Source organism: Octodon degus, unplaced genomic scaffold (assembly GCF_000260255.1).
Source record: "Octodon degus isolate 3935 unplaced genomic scaffold, OctDeg1.0 scaffold00089, whole genome shotgun sequence".
NCBI classification, from domain to species: Eukaryota; Metazoa; Chordata; class Mammalia; order Rodentia; family Octodontidae; genus Octodon; species Octodon degus.
In genome coordinates, this window is record NW_004524665.1 from 7673218 (window position 1) to 7687167 (window position 13950).

The window sequence follows — 13950 nt, forward strand, 5'->3', positions numbered from 1 at the left end:
TGGCTCCTCAAAGCAGGGCAGATGACGGTCCTCCTAGATTCCCGCGGCTGTTGGCCCATCCCGCCTTGGTTTTCACAGCGGGCACCACTGTCCTATTTTGTGATCTTGTGAAGTCAGCAGCCCCCCGATCCTGAGGTGCGCCACGACCCCGCGGGTGCACGACACCGGGGATCACGCCGCACTTGCGTAGCTCTGGGCTTGCCCACATCCACACACCGACAATGAAGTTTAGCTTATAAGCAAGGCATAGTGAGAGACGGCCAACGTCACTACTAATAAGATAATCGTAAAAATGTGATGTAAAAAAACTTCTAGGAAAGGGCCAGAGAGATGGCTCAGAGGAAAAGTGCTTCCCTGGCAAGCACAAGGGCCTGAGTTCAATCCCCAGTTCTGGAAAAAAAAAAAGCTTCTAGGATGGTAGTCTCTGTGTCCCCCTTTCTCTCTCTCAAAATATGTTCCTGGGAGCCAGGGAGATAGCTCAATGGAATAAGTGTTTGCCTGGAAAGCGCAAGATCCTGAGTTTGATCCCTGATACCAACAAAACTAAAAAAAAAAAAAAATTCCTGTCCTGCACTTGGCATTCTTGTCCCATGTGAGTGATGCAGTCTGTAATGGGAAGGAGGAATCGGTGACGTTCACCCACGCCTCCATGGACTAGAGGCGGCCTCCTACACCTCTGTCCCCTGGCCACTGCTGAGCTGTCCCTACCATGCTAAGAACCTCTCAGAGTTCTCAGAAGACAGTGGCCCTAGTGTCCCACCTTTTTTGTTATGATGGATGGATTAATTTTGTCTCACCTAAAACTAAAAGTATTGTGCTTTGCAGTCACTCTCTGAAACTCAGAACAGAAGGACACGGTCATTACTATCCGGGCTGTGTTTTTCTTGGCAGGGCCACCAGGAAGCTATGTTCAAACCCAGGCAGTCTCCAGCGGTGGCTTCCAAGACTTCCGGGTGCTGGCTCACTCCTGCTCTGGGGCCTCGCCACACCAGACCATTTCAGCCACGCTCCCCAGGATAAGCCTGAGGGCTCCCCCATGTGAGGAGAGACCCCCAAGTGCTTGCCAGGGAACAGCCTGGCATCCAAACCACTGGCCTGACTGTAAAAGCCACAGAGATGTGTAAATACAGTGTCATTTCTATGACAATCAAGTTTCCATGCCAACCTCATGGTCTTTGCCATAGGAAGAGTGGCACTGCGGGTGGTAAGGATGCCCATGGCTGCATCTCACTGTCCTCTGCACACGAGAGTTCGTGTGTGTGCACACACACACACACACACACACGCACGCACACGACATCAAAACTCCCAGTGTATTTCTCCTTTTTGTTTCTCCACAGGCAGCTGAAGGGCAAGATTAGGAAGGCGAACTCTAAGAGGGAGCTGCTCTCCGACACGGCCCATCTGAACGAGACGCACTGCGCCCACTGCCTACAGCCCTACCGGCTCCTGGTGAACAGCAAGCGGCAATGCCTGGACTGTGGCCTCTTTGCCTGCAAAAACTGCAGCCGTGCCCACCCGGAGGCACAGGGCTGGCTGTGCGACGCCTGCCACCTGGCCAGGTGAGCCAAGCCCCGAAGTCCAGTCAGCCTGAAGGCTGCTGGCCCTGGTGCCTCCCTTTGATGGGGCTCGCCAAAGAAGGGGGGCCGTGGAGTGCATGGCGTTTGCACACACCCGTGCAGCATGCAGGCCACACCATGGCCTGTGCCGTGTCCCCACAGGGTGGTGAAGATCGGCTCGCTGGAGTGGTACTATGAGCACGTGAGAGCCCGCTTCCAGCGGTTCGGGAGTGCGAAGGTGGTGCAGTCCCTGTGTGGGCGGCTGCGGGGTGGAGGTAAGGAGGGGCCCCCAGTGCATTCTGTTCCTCACCTGTGCTAACATTTCCTCAGAATGCAGGTTCCTCAGGGAAGAGATGGCCAAACTGCCCATTCTGTCGATTGTTTTCTAGGAGAAGGGCAAACCCTTGCTTCCCCATGCCTGCTTCAGCCTCCTGGGAAGCCCTGGTGCTAGGAACGTATCCACAGTTTAAAGCTGTGTTTTTTTCATAACACTATAGCAAGTTGAGGACACACCGCTGGGTTTGTTAGCCCTGTACTCCCCTGAGTGTGTGTTACTGCTATTGGCCCCTCGGACTGGCTTCCCTGGCTGTCTTGCTCGGGCACACACGTCTCACATACTCCTTGTGGACCCTGGGAGGTAGGGAATCTCTTGGCATTTAGTCCTTCGCTGTGGTGTTTGCATTCAAGTCTTTACTTTGTGATGCATGTGAGCACACAGTGCGTTCTCCTCAGCAGCCCCCATGATACCTTTGGAAGGAGGAAACCCAGGGGAAGGGTGGGGCTGCACTGCTTGAACCTGAAGGGGAGTTCAGAGGTTTCTGGCTCGTCCCTGTCCTGAGTCCTGGGCCTCAGCCTACTAGCAAGCCTGCCAAGCATTCACACAGGCCAGGCAGCCCACTGGGCCTGGCATGCGGGTCCCAGCTCCCAGGATGTCCTACGGGGCCCAGCAGCTACCACACAGCAGACACCAGGCACATCCAGAGCACGTGCCAGCTGCCAGGTGAGGGAGTCTCCCAGGGCCTCCCCTCGGAGCGGCACGTTACTCTGCCTGTCCCTAAAGCCCAGTGGGTAGGGAGGAGCAGAAGTTGGGCACTGCAGACCTTCGGGGCATCAGAGCCCAGGCAGGGCTGGTGCAGACGTGTCCAAGGCAGAGGCAGAAGACAGAGCCCCTGAGCTGTGACTGCATCTGGCACCTATTGCCCCAGGACACAGGCTGTGTCCACCTTGTGGGAGGGGGCTGGAGGCATGAGTTCAGTCATCCACACTAGGACCCTGTACCAAGGCTGGGAGCAGCTGTCCCTGTCTGGGTCCTGCTGCTTTGTGACTGCCCCCGCCCCCCCAACTGGAGCCTTCTGCAAGTCTCAGGTCCCCACGCCCCACTAAGCCGAGCCAGCCCTCTCCACAGAGCCCCCAGCAGCCCCTTTAGACCCAGGGACTTGGCCTTGCCCTGGGATCCTGACTACCAGGGGCTGCATGGACTGAGGAAACTAGCGCTTAAGAGTTGGGCCACAGAGCCTGCAAAGCTCAGCGCCAGGAGCCTGCAGATTTTAGAATTGTCACCACCAGGGCCAGCAGGTGGCACTGTTGAGCAACAAAACAGGACCCCCTCTGATCACAGTGTTCCCGGTGGCAGTGGGTCTCTGGAAGCCTACGCACTTGCTTTACCCCGCCTGGGGAGTGGGCCTTGGCCTGCAGGCTCCCCGGCTGGGCCCTGGAAAACAGCGCAGGAGGACAGGACGCAAGGAAAGGGTGATATAAGGGAAAGAATTTCCAACCTGCTAGATATCTGGGACAAGCTCGTGTTCTTTAAAATTGAAAAGTGAATTTTAGGAATAGCAGAAATTAAGAGCAGAATATATTTATTGGGGAAAAGAAAGTTTCTGTCCAAGAAAAGAACAGAAGGGGACCTGAGTGGGTTGCCAAGGAACCTGCCATTTCTAGGGACTTTTATAAAGCAAATCCATGATGCAAGGCAGGACCAAAGTGGGAGACATGGAACTCGATAGGTGAGCATGAGGTGGGACAAAACTATGATCAACCAATGAGATCACAAGGATAACTGCCCGGCTAAAATTGTTCACATGATTGAATCAAGTCAGAATCAAGTGGGGAAGCCAGTCACTAGCAAGCAGGCATGAATGCAGAGCAGGGCGCCTCCTGGAGAGGGCTGGGTTAGGCCTTCTCAAGGTGACAGAGACCTATTTACAACGTCAGTCCCTGGTGTTTATCCTTGGGGAGGTCTGTGGGTGCATTGGTTTCATCTCTTGTCCTGCAGTCTGGCCACAGTGGGGTGCCTTCCTCCGTGTGGCTCCTCGAGGGCCAGCCCTGTCTGCTGTCGTATTTCTGTCTAACTCGTTGCTTACGAGAAATGGGGAGACTAGGAGCATCAAGTCTTGGGAAACAGAAAAGCATTCAGCTCTTAGTGCTAGGCGGTACCCACCGAGGTACCCTCTTCTGGAGGGGCAAGGCGGAGGATTTTTAATTCAAGCCCAGCATGGGCAACTTAGCAATGTAAAATTTAAAATTTGTAAGGCTTCAGGATGCAGCTAACCACAGAAGCCCTGGGCTCAGTGCCCAGTTCGTTAAAGAGTATTGATGTTTTTTAAAGATTAAAGTCCACTTTTGAAACCTGACTGAGCCCAGTGGGAGCCGCTGGGGCTTCTGAGCTTCCTAGGCCTTCACGAGGATGCCCAGGCTCTCTGGGGACCTGGGCCGCCCCTTAGCACATGCCATGCCCTTCCTTGGGCGTGGTACTGCCTGCAGGGAGCACGGACACCGATGACCTTTTCACTCCAGTGACTTCCACTGGCTTCTCCTCCATCTCGAGTGAAGTCACAAAATCCCTGTTTAGCATCAGGAATGCAGAAAATCCTTCATGTTTTTGTAGCATGACTTAGCTGGATAGATGGTTGGTAAGTGTGGCCCATACCCTGCCCTGGAGGGGGAAGTCTCAGCAGCCACACTCCCTCCTGCAGCAGGGCCGTCTCAGGTTCTCCCTACAGGCACTGGCATGAACTTCTGTCCAATGCATCTTGGCCCTGTCACCAAGTTCCCGCTGGGTCTTAGGAACAGGGTAGTGGGCGCCAACACTGGCAGCAGGACCTTGGAGTCCAAGGAGACTTCAGGGAGACCAAGCCAAGCTACCACGCCTTCTATCCTCCCCTGCAACCCCTGTGAAACCACCACAGCCTGGGTGCCCCAGCCCCAAGAGGTGAGCAGGTGACAGTGCCAAGCAGCAAGGCCAGCTAAGACTACAAACTGAGTGCAGTGATTGCTGGAGCAGTCCCAGCTTGCAGCTTTGCTACAAGTTGTCTCTCTCTGTCATAAGTGGAAAGCCAAGCCAGGAGGCTGATACCCTCCTGAGGTCACTGGTGGGACACAGCCTGGACCTGGTCCTCATCTGCTCTCTTGAGAGGAGAGTGGGGCCAGGGACATTGACAGCCTAGCCCTGGACCTCTTCTGGGCCCAGAGCCCCTGAGGGCCAGAGCACAGATGAGGCTGTCCTGCTGTCCTGCTGTCCTGCTGTCCTGCTTGGGGACGTTGGTGTGGACATCAGTGCCCCTGGGACTGAAAGCCACAGGAGGAGCTTCCTGCAAATGCGTCCAGGGCCAAGACGGGGGTAGGAAGCATGGGAAATGAGGCCACACAGGACTGATCTCTCAGGAATAGAGTGATCTCTGGAATTCATTGACCTCCTCTCAGGAACCAGCTTTCATGAGAAGATGGATAGAGGATGGATGGATGGATGGATGGATGGATGGATGGATGGATGGACGGATGGACGGACAGATGGATGGATAGATGGATGGGGAGATGGAGAGGTGGGATGGACGGTTGATGGATGGGTGGATGGATAAGTGTATTACCAGATGGGGTCCAAGGAGGTTTCCCCAAAGAGGAGGTAGGGACCTCAACCTGCTCTGTGGAGTAGGTACATTGACTGTCATCACAGAAAGGCACTTTGGGCTGGATCGGGGAGCTGTGTGGGCAGATGTGTTAGGCAGAGTTGGGAAGTAAAAGTGCAGGGGCTTTAGTTTGAGCTGACGGGGGCACAGGTCTGATGGAGGGGACAGAATGAGACCAGCCTTTACGGAGCAGCTGATGTGCGCTGGGCTCCGTCAACCAGTGCCTCAGGGGTGGAGTCCTTGGCAGCAGAGGGGCAATTCTAGCTCCAGGACGTGACTGTTTCTGCCTAGGGCCATCTCACTCTGCTAGGGGCTCTGCTGGAAACCAAGGTGAACCTAGGCTTAGAGCAACAACTAGAAACATCTGGGCACTCGTTGGGATTAAACACCCTGCGCATCTCTTGTCTTGGTGTCCTTATTCTTGAAGGGGCGAATTCTTGTACATTCAGGTCTGACCAACTGGGCAGCACCCCTGAGGGCCGGCTCGCCTGCCTGCAGCACCCAGGGAAGATCTGACCCAGAGATCCCGCTGGGTTAAGGAGACAGAAGCAAGGGAGGGTCCAGCTTTGTTCGGCTTGTAGCTGCCTGCTGGCATTTGTAGGCCTGGAGAAGCATCACTAACGTTTAGCATGAACCACTCTCAAGTTCTGGCTGCCTTAGAGGAAAATACAAGCCATGATTTTAATGACTAACAGGTTAAAGGCCCTGCAGTCAGGTTGTCCTCTGTCCCTGTGATGGTCTCTGTGCCAGACGGAGGGAGGCTGGATCAGGGGACGAGTGTGTGTACAGAGGAAGAGGGGAGGGTGGGCACATGAGTAGATAGCGGGCTGGCTGGGGGGAAAGAGGGGGTGGGCAGGAGGATTAAGACAAGGGAAGAAGGCTGGAGGGTACAGGCAGGTGGTGGGTAGGACAGCGGGTACATAGACAGGGCAGTGCCCCTTCCGATCTCCTCAGCGGAGCCACACAGTGTCCTGTTGCAGGTGGACATGAGCTCAGCCCCGGAGAGAAAAGTGGGGACAGTGAGCAGACAGAAGAGGATGGACAGCCGGACACAGGGGCCCGGGCCCAGCCCCTTGGCAGCAAAGTGAGTCCTGGCCTGGCACCGGAGGTGCCCCCACCCCTTCCTGAAGTCCAGCTCTGGTCTCCTTTGCAGCCAGTGCTCTCCCTGCAGTCAACTCACCCCTGCCGGGCCCCCGCCCCACACGGCAGCCTCGTGGTCACCTACAAGTCAGCCTGGGGGCCCAGCAGAGCCTTGAGGAAGGTCTGGCCCAGCTGAGTGGAGTTACAGGGTACACAGCATTGCAGGCCTGGATGCCCTGGAGCATGCAGGATCCCAGGGGCCTTGGGAGCCTTTGCGGGGCAGGACAGAGAGCCACAGGTGGTCCTTGGGAAGCTCCAGCTTGTGCCACTCACAGACCACAAGCCTCGTCTTCATTGGTATCAGTGTTCATTTTCTCGCTTTGAGTAGCAGAGAAAGCCAGACAGCCCTGGGCTTCAGGGTCTTGGGCAGGATGCCAGGGCCAGAGAGGTGGATAGAGGGGCTGGCCAGCAACCAGAGCTTTCACTCAGACTCTCTGGGAGTGACAGCTGCTAGCCAGGCACAGAGACATTTTTCACAGGAAAACTTGATCAGGGCCTTGTGCTAAGCCTCAGAATGCCATCCTGTGCCTGGAATATTCCCTATCAGGAAGAAGGTTAAAAAATCAAAATATGATAATTATGATGAGAATTTAGAAGTAAACATGCTCACCCAAGAGCATAGCCCACGACACCTCTGCCCCTGGCCAGGTGCCCCCAGCAAGGGACCTTGGGGCTCAGTGCAGCTCTGGAAACAAAAACCTGGTGCAGGAAGGTGCAGGGGGCAGTCTGAGCCCCTCGCTGCGCCCCTCACACTTAGGTGTGTTTTTGGGAGGATGAGACCCCTGCAAAGGAGGCCACACCTCCCTAGGCTGAGTGGGGGTGGGGATTGGGTCCCCAGGTCCAGCTGGCTCCCAACCCCGGTCTCTCTCATCTGTCACTCATGAAGAAGAGGCGCCTCCTTTCCTTCCATGATCTGGACTTTGAGGAGGACTCAGACAACTCCATGGAGCCTCACAGCCGACCCCTGAGCCTGCCCTCAGTCCTAAGGGCCACAGACAGCCTGCAGGTCGGTGACTCATGTCCGCCCCACCCTGCCCAGGAACAAGAGCAGCAGGTGCTCAGGCCCAGGCTGGGTGGTGTTCCGGGAAGCAGTGTCCAGCGGCCCTGCGGTCATGCTAGGCTCTTGGGGTAGGGGCACAGTGAGGGCAGAAAGGGGGACATGGGTTTCACAACTGCCACACCCTCCCAAGGCAAGGGTCCCTGGAGGGGTTGAGCAGAGGTGGATAGGGCAGAACCCTTCAACTGAGGAGGGCTGGTCAGGGGTGGAATCTGCAGGGCCTGTGTCTCACTGGAGGGTGCGGGGGGCACCTTAACTTTACTGCCCAGCCTAAGCCCATCTCCTGAGTGCAAAAGCAATGAGAGCTGGCATCCGCAACGCTGAACAGGTGAACCAGGCCTGGGGTCAGCCTGCTCCTGAGCCAGGGACTTCATAGCCCTGGAACCTCACAGGGAGTCCACCCCTCGTCTGAAACAGCAGTGAGCGCTTCTGCCTCCTGGGATTATTTTCAGGCTGTACCCAGTGGGCAAGCAGTGAATGCGGCTCTGAGCAGGGGAGCCGGGACAAGGCCCGAAAACTGCATCCCGCTTCTTAGAGACCATGCTCCCCACTGCCTGTGTCCCCTGCGCTCACACAGTGCCAGCCAGAGGACCACGGGGCTGTGCTTGTCCTGGCCTGGCCTGCAGCCCTGCGGTAGGAGGAGAAAACAGGCCGGAAGCAGTGCCCACGAACCATTGGGCGGGCCCTGCTCCCCCGCTGGTCAGACCCTGAACTTGTACTTCCTGTGCCCTGCCCCCAGGCCTGGCGCCTGTCACTGCAAAGCCATCCACACCTCGCTTCCTTGGGGACAATGACCCATTTGCCAAGAGGTCCAGAGTATAACCCGGGAAGCCCTGCCCCGTGCCCACTGGGTCCCTTCTGACATTCATGGGTTGTTAACAGGGTCACAGTGACCTATGCAGTCAGGCAGGTGACATTGTTGCTGGTGCCACTGCAAAGCTGACCATCCTGCCTGTGTTCAGTGCCTCCCAGGTGACCTCCACTCAGCTGACGCCACTGGGAGCCCACAGGAGGAAGACGCCGGGGCCTCGGGGTGCCAACCCCATGCCTTGGAGCAGCCAAATGGCCTCTCACCCTCAGGACAGGACGCCCCTGCGGAACTCTGCTTGCCTGCAGACCCCAACGCTGCAGCTTTGCGGATGGCTGTGGTACCTGGTGGGTGCCCCTGCCAGACCCTGCTGGGCAGACTGTGTGGGTCAGAAGGTGGCTGGGTCGGAAGGGCCCCTTCCTTCAGCACAGCTGTCTCATGTGTGCATCCTGGCCAGCATCGCAGACTCCTGGGGTCCCTGCTGCCCTTGTGACACTCAAAAATGCCAGCAGAGGGGCTGGCAAGCACCCAGCGTGGGTATGAGCAGGCACACTCAGCAGCCTTGCTGACTGCAGACAGACAGATACACCAAACCCAGGCTGCTCTAAGGGGTCCGTGGAGCAGTCCCCGCCAGACGCCCATGGCCACCAATCAGCTCCATTGAATTTTGCCAGATGGTGTTGCTTCGAAGTGAAATCCCGAATCACCACCCTCCCCAGGCTCCAGGGAGGCAGTCGATGGGTTCAGCAGTTCAGGCACCAATTAAAGTCAGAGCAGACAGAATCAGGGTAGCAGACAGCCTTCCCACCGCTGGGCACCACCATCTCCTGGTGTCACTGTACAGCAGGGACGGGGTGGGGGGAGGTCATGGTCCTCACGCCAGTTAGGATCTGTGGGCTGGGGTGGGGGTAGGGTGCAGGACTCTGCCTCCCCCAAACAGTGCATGACTGAGTCCATGCTGAGCAGTTCAGCAGTTGTAGGAGCAAGGACAGAGGACACTGGGTCTCCTCCCCTGACTGTGGGTTCCCTGGCAGTAGAGGAGAGGACAGGGAATGGGCAGAAGACCCCACAGTCAGCAGTGCTAAGTTTGGAGCCCTGCACCCAGGCCTCCCACAGGTTTTCACACACGGGTGTGTGGTCCAGTGAGCGCAGGGTGTGGAGGTGCAGGGCAGCATCTGTCCCCAGATGCAGGAGGCTCAGGACGGGCACATGAGGAAGCCCTGTGTGCCTCAGTGTCTGTGAGCACTTGGGGTCAGCAATCTCCACACTGCAGGGATGGGAGGAGGTGGTCAGGTCCATTCACTGCTGCTGTGGACAGACTGAACTACACACGTGTGACTCTGGGGGTCAGGAGTGTGGCTTGGCACAGGGTCTCCCAGGCTGTGTAAGTAGTCTGCAGTCTCACCTGTATTCACACCATGTCCAATTCAGCCAGTGACTGGCAAAGTTCACCAAGCACCGCAGCCAATAGGACAGCAAAGGAAATGTGTACCCTTCGCTTCGGCAGGAGCTGGGGTACGGGGCCAGCAGCGTGAGGCTCGCCCCAGGGCACCCCTTCCCTGCCCCCTCTCCCAGGTGGGGCTGTCTGGCCAGGCAGAGTGTGGTGAGGGTGAAGGTCCTACATGGGGTGCCCCTGCCAGGAGGTGTGCAAATCACAGGTAGGGAAGCCACCGCATCAAGGGATTTCATCGTGGCCCCGCTGTGCTCGAGCCCCTGTGGTCTTCACGGCACGAGCCACACTTGTTAGCGCTCAGCTTCCCACTCCAGGCTGTTCAAATCTTCTTGTTCTCCTCAGAGACAAGTGCCACCAGGAAGGGGCGGCTCCCCACACAGTACCTGGCTGACGTGGACACCTCCGATGAAGACAGTGTCCACAGATCCAGGGCGACTTCGCAGCATCCCAAGCGGAGAGGCCGGGCTGCACTCAAGACCCAGGTAACAGGGCTGGCCAGATGGCTCAGGCAGGCTCAGGGACCAGGACTTTATCCTCAGCATGCTGTGCTGGCCCTGCGCTGAGAGGGGAATGAGACTGGGTGTGGTGGCACGCACCTGTAATCCTAGCTCTTGGGAGGCTGAAAACAGGAGGATCGCTACAAGTCTGATCTGTGCAGTGAGACCCTGTAGACCCTGTACTAAATACACACACACACACACACACACACACACACACACACACCAAAAAAAAAAAAAAAATTACATGTAACAGTGGCCACAAAGGATGTGGTCTGGCAGACCTGCACCCTCATCCTGTGGTTGGGAAGCTGGAGAGCTCTCCCCCCATTTCACTTCCTCAGCCTTTTGTACCCTGATGAAAGAATTCAGTTAGGATACACGGGCTGTGCAGAAGCTTCGGTAGAATTTATTGTGAAGTTCATGCAAAAAGAATCATGCCTTTGAGAGGGCAGAGTGCCGTGAAGGCATCTGCCCCGAAAGCTAGTCTGTCACCTTGGCACCCGAAGTCCCCTGGGGTCTGGGCCTCCTCCTCAGCAGGACATGCAGTTGAGCCCCAAGCTGACTTTGTAGCCCCCCGCCCAGCACCCTGCCTCCCAGGGCTTGGGAAGAGGATGTGGCATTCCACAGTGACAGTGTCAGGCACTCCCTCCCTCCCCAGTCGCCACACGCAGAACATGTGCCGGAAGACAGTGGCTGCCTGCCTAGCACACTCGCCAGAGCATCGATCGCTGCCCCCACGGAGGGGAGATGGGGCTGGGCCGGGTTCCCAGGGGCCCCTGTAGTGTCACAGATGCTCTCCAGCGCCTGTTTTTTCCTACTCAAGGCCCTGGGTGCCACAGAGGTCAAGCTAATTACCTGCCTGCTAATGTAAGTGTCCCAACTCTCGGTGCTGTTTCCCCTCTGAAGGAGGTGGTGACAAGGTGACTGTGCAGAAGAGCCACCCCCGCCCTGCACTCGCGCCAAAGAGCATTGATTTCCCAGCCTCCATCGGAAGCTAATAAGTTGCGGTGACTCATGAGCTGGTGACTCAGGGAGGGGAAGTGGCCCTTCTGGTCACTTTCAGTGACACCTGGAGTGCTGCTTTCCGGCCCAGGGTGACCCAGATGGTGGCCAGCTAGGTGATAGCTTTGGTGTGACCACACCCTTGGCTTGGCTCACATCCTCCTGTGGTGCTCGGTGGTGACCATCACGGTCTAGCAGTGATGCCAGTGTCATCTCTTCAGCTTCAGCTTCCTGGTCCCCCGGCTCTGCCCCCTCACCCCCTGTGTCACTGCCACCCTCCCAGCCTCCCACCTTTCTTGATGTCCCTGGGCCCTGGCTTTGAACCCTCCTGGCTGTGCCCTAGGGAGTGGTCTTGCCCTCCTTCCACCCCTGGGGAACACAGGGCTTTGCAGGTGCTGGTACTGGTGCTGGTGCTGATGCTGGTGCCAGTGTCCTGCTGAAGGCAGCACGTGGGCCCCTTGGTCACTGTCCTGTCCCTGTGGCAGATCTCTGGGCTGGGTAAGCATGTGACAGCTACACAACGCCTGCTAGCCACTTGGAGACCACCATCTGGCCTCCCTCAGGCTGAGGGGCTGGGTGGGAAGGTTAGAGTGTGAGGCCCTTACAGGCCCGAGAAGGTCGTCTGTCAAGGTCCCAGCCTGAGGCGCAAGCTCTCTGTGGTGCTGGCTGCCGGCCGTCTCCATACCCAGCTCACCACTGTGAGGCCACTGGCCCGCCCAGGCCCACTGCCATGCCATGTGGTGACCAGACGGCTGGGACAGACATCAGCGCCCACATGGGCCCTAGGGGTGCTGGCCCGGGCCCTGGTGGGCAGGTGTCCTATGAGCCGGGATGGTGGCTGTGTCATCAGTGTGCATCTTGGCCCCATCATGCTGTTCTGGCAGATACTGAAGGCCCTGTGACTTACACCGGTCCAGGGTGTTTTCTCTTGTGGTTCTGGGGGCTGAGGAGCCAACAGTGAAGGCCACACCTGGGGACAGTCTGCATGTGGTGCCATAGCACAGTGCAGGGGTGGGGGCTGTGAAGCAACCACCAGGGGACAGGACTGAGGCAGAAACTCGCAGAACTGCGATGACTCCCAGGACTTGGCCACCCCAAGGCTGCACCCCCAAGCCTGATGGCCGCCACTCGGTCCCCAGCACAAGGCCTCAAGCCATTGCCAACCCAGCGCAGGTGTGTGCTAGACAGACACTCGAGCTCAGGGCTTCACTGTGAGGAGTGGCCGCCCGCCTGGGGCACCAGGGCCTGGGTGCAGGCTGCCACAGGCCTGGTCTGGAGCAACCAAGCTCCCCAAGTGCCCTGCAGACAGGAGGCCTTGAGACTTATGCCTGGAGCCCTGGCCAGTGAGGACAGCAGCTGGTCCTGCTGTCCCACCACCTGTCACTGGAGTGTGCTGTCGGTGTTTCCCATAGGTGTGTCTGTGTAGTGTGCATACAGGGGTGATCAAATATACGGCAAGTGTTTAAATTATGAAAAATGTGGAACAGGAGATCATCTCGCTGCTCGAAGTCCTCCCCTTGCTTGGAGTGTGCTCAGCCATCTGCCCTGTACTTTCTGAGGCAGCCCTGGAGGCCTGTCTCCTGAGCATCCTCACACGGTGGCGGGATCAAAACAATCGCGACCGCTGCTGCCGAGCACCATCCACAGGAGAGGTGTCCTCGCTGGTTCACTGGACTGGCCTGTGGGGCTGCTGGCATTCCCCCAAAGTGAAAATGACCGAGAAGGGTCGAGGTTGGATTTGAGTCAATTCCCAACATCCAGGAGCCGGGACAACGCGGCCAAGGCCACCCAGGAGAGAGGACTCTGGAGCCGCTGTAGACTGTGGCGAGAAGGGACGAGTGTGTCCAAGCAGGAATGGCGAGGCATTCCTGCACAGGGATCTTTACCATAATAATTTTTTAAAGTTGAAGCACTCACTGTGCTGCTCAGACCCGGCTCAGGCATGTCCTTGCTTGGTGACCCAAGCAGGGGCAATCCCGCCTCTCCAGAGGCTGCCCTTCTCCCCACCCGGCCCCCTTCTCTCTCATTAGGACCCCGCACTCACTCATATGTAATCTGGGGCAGCTAGATTGCTGCGGCCCCAGAAGTTCATAGCCCGAGCGCTGCACAGCTCTTTCTCCCTGTGTTCTGGGATTCTGGTTCTGATAGAAGAGAATCCAGAAGCCACCGGGCCACCTCTCCGTCTAATTATCAATCTAATTAGCCTCTGCCTGTGGCCCTGTGAGGCCGCTGACCCATCCTAACAGGAAATTAAATGACGGTGACCTGCTGGCCTGAGGAGGGATCGATCAGTGCCGCCTGGTAGAAGCAGGGCACACGTGGCTTCCTAGGGACAAGCTGGGCTCCTGGGAGCACTGCAAGGTGACACAGCGGCATGCCCAAGAAGAGAGGAACAAGGGCAACACTGAACCCGTCCCAGGGGCAGTTCCCACGAGTCTGCATTGTAGGCAGAGGAAGCACTGAAATGTAGGACAGCTGAGGAAGGAAGGAGTGGACAGACGGACAGACTGTCCTCGTGCCACATTG

The 13950-nt window shown here is 57.4% G+C and overlaps 1 protein-coding gene across 4 annotated transcripts in view; it reads left to right on the plus strand.

The window, feature by feature from the left end:
• Mlph (melanophilin) overlaps window positions 1-13950 on the plus strand; it is a 38916-nt gene that overhangs the window by 15301 nt on the left and 9665 nt on the right. For all 4 annotated transcript variants that reach the window (XM_023722193.1, XM_023722196.1, XM_023722194.1 and 1 more), the window contains exons 3-8: window positions 1341-1562; window positions 1722-1834; window positions 6445-6548; window positions 7491-7610; window positions 8624-8816; window positions 10265-10404. In XM_023722193.1, the coding sequence (XP_023577961.1) occupies window positions 1341-1562; window positions 1722-1834; window positions 6445-6548; window positions 7491-7610; window positions 8624-8816; window positions 10265-10404 (892 nt within the window). The remainder of the gene's footprint in view (window positions 1-1340; window positions 1563-1721; window positions 1835-6444; window positions 6549-7490; window positions 7611-8623; window positions 8817-10264; window positions 10405-13950) is intronic.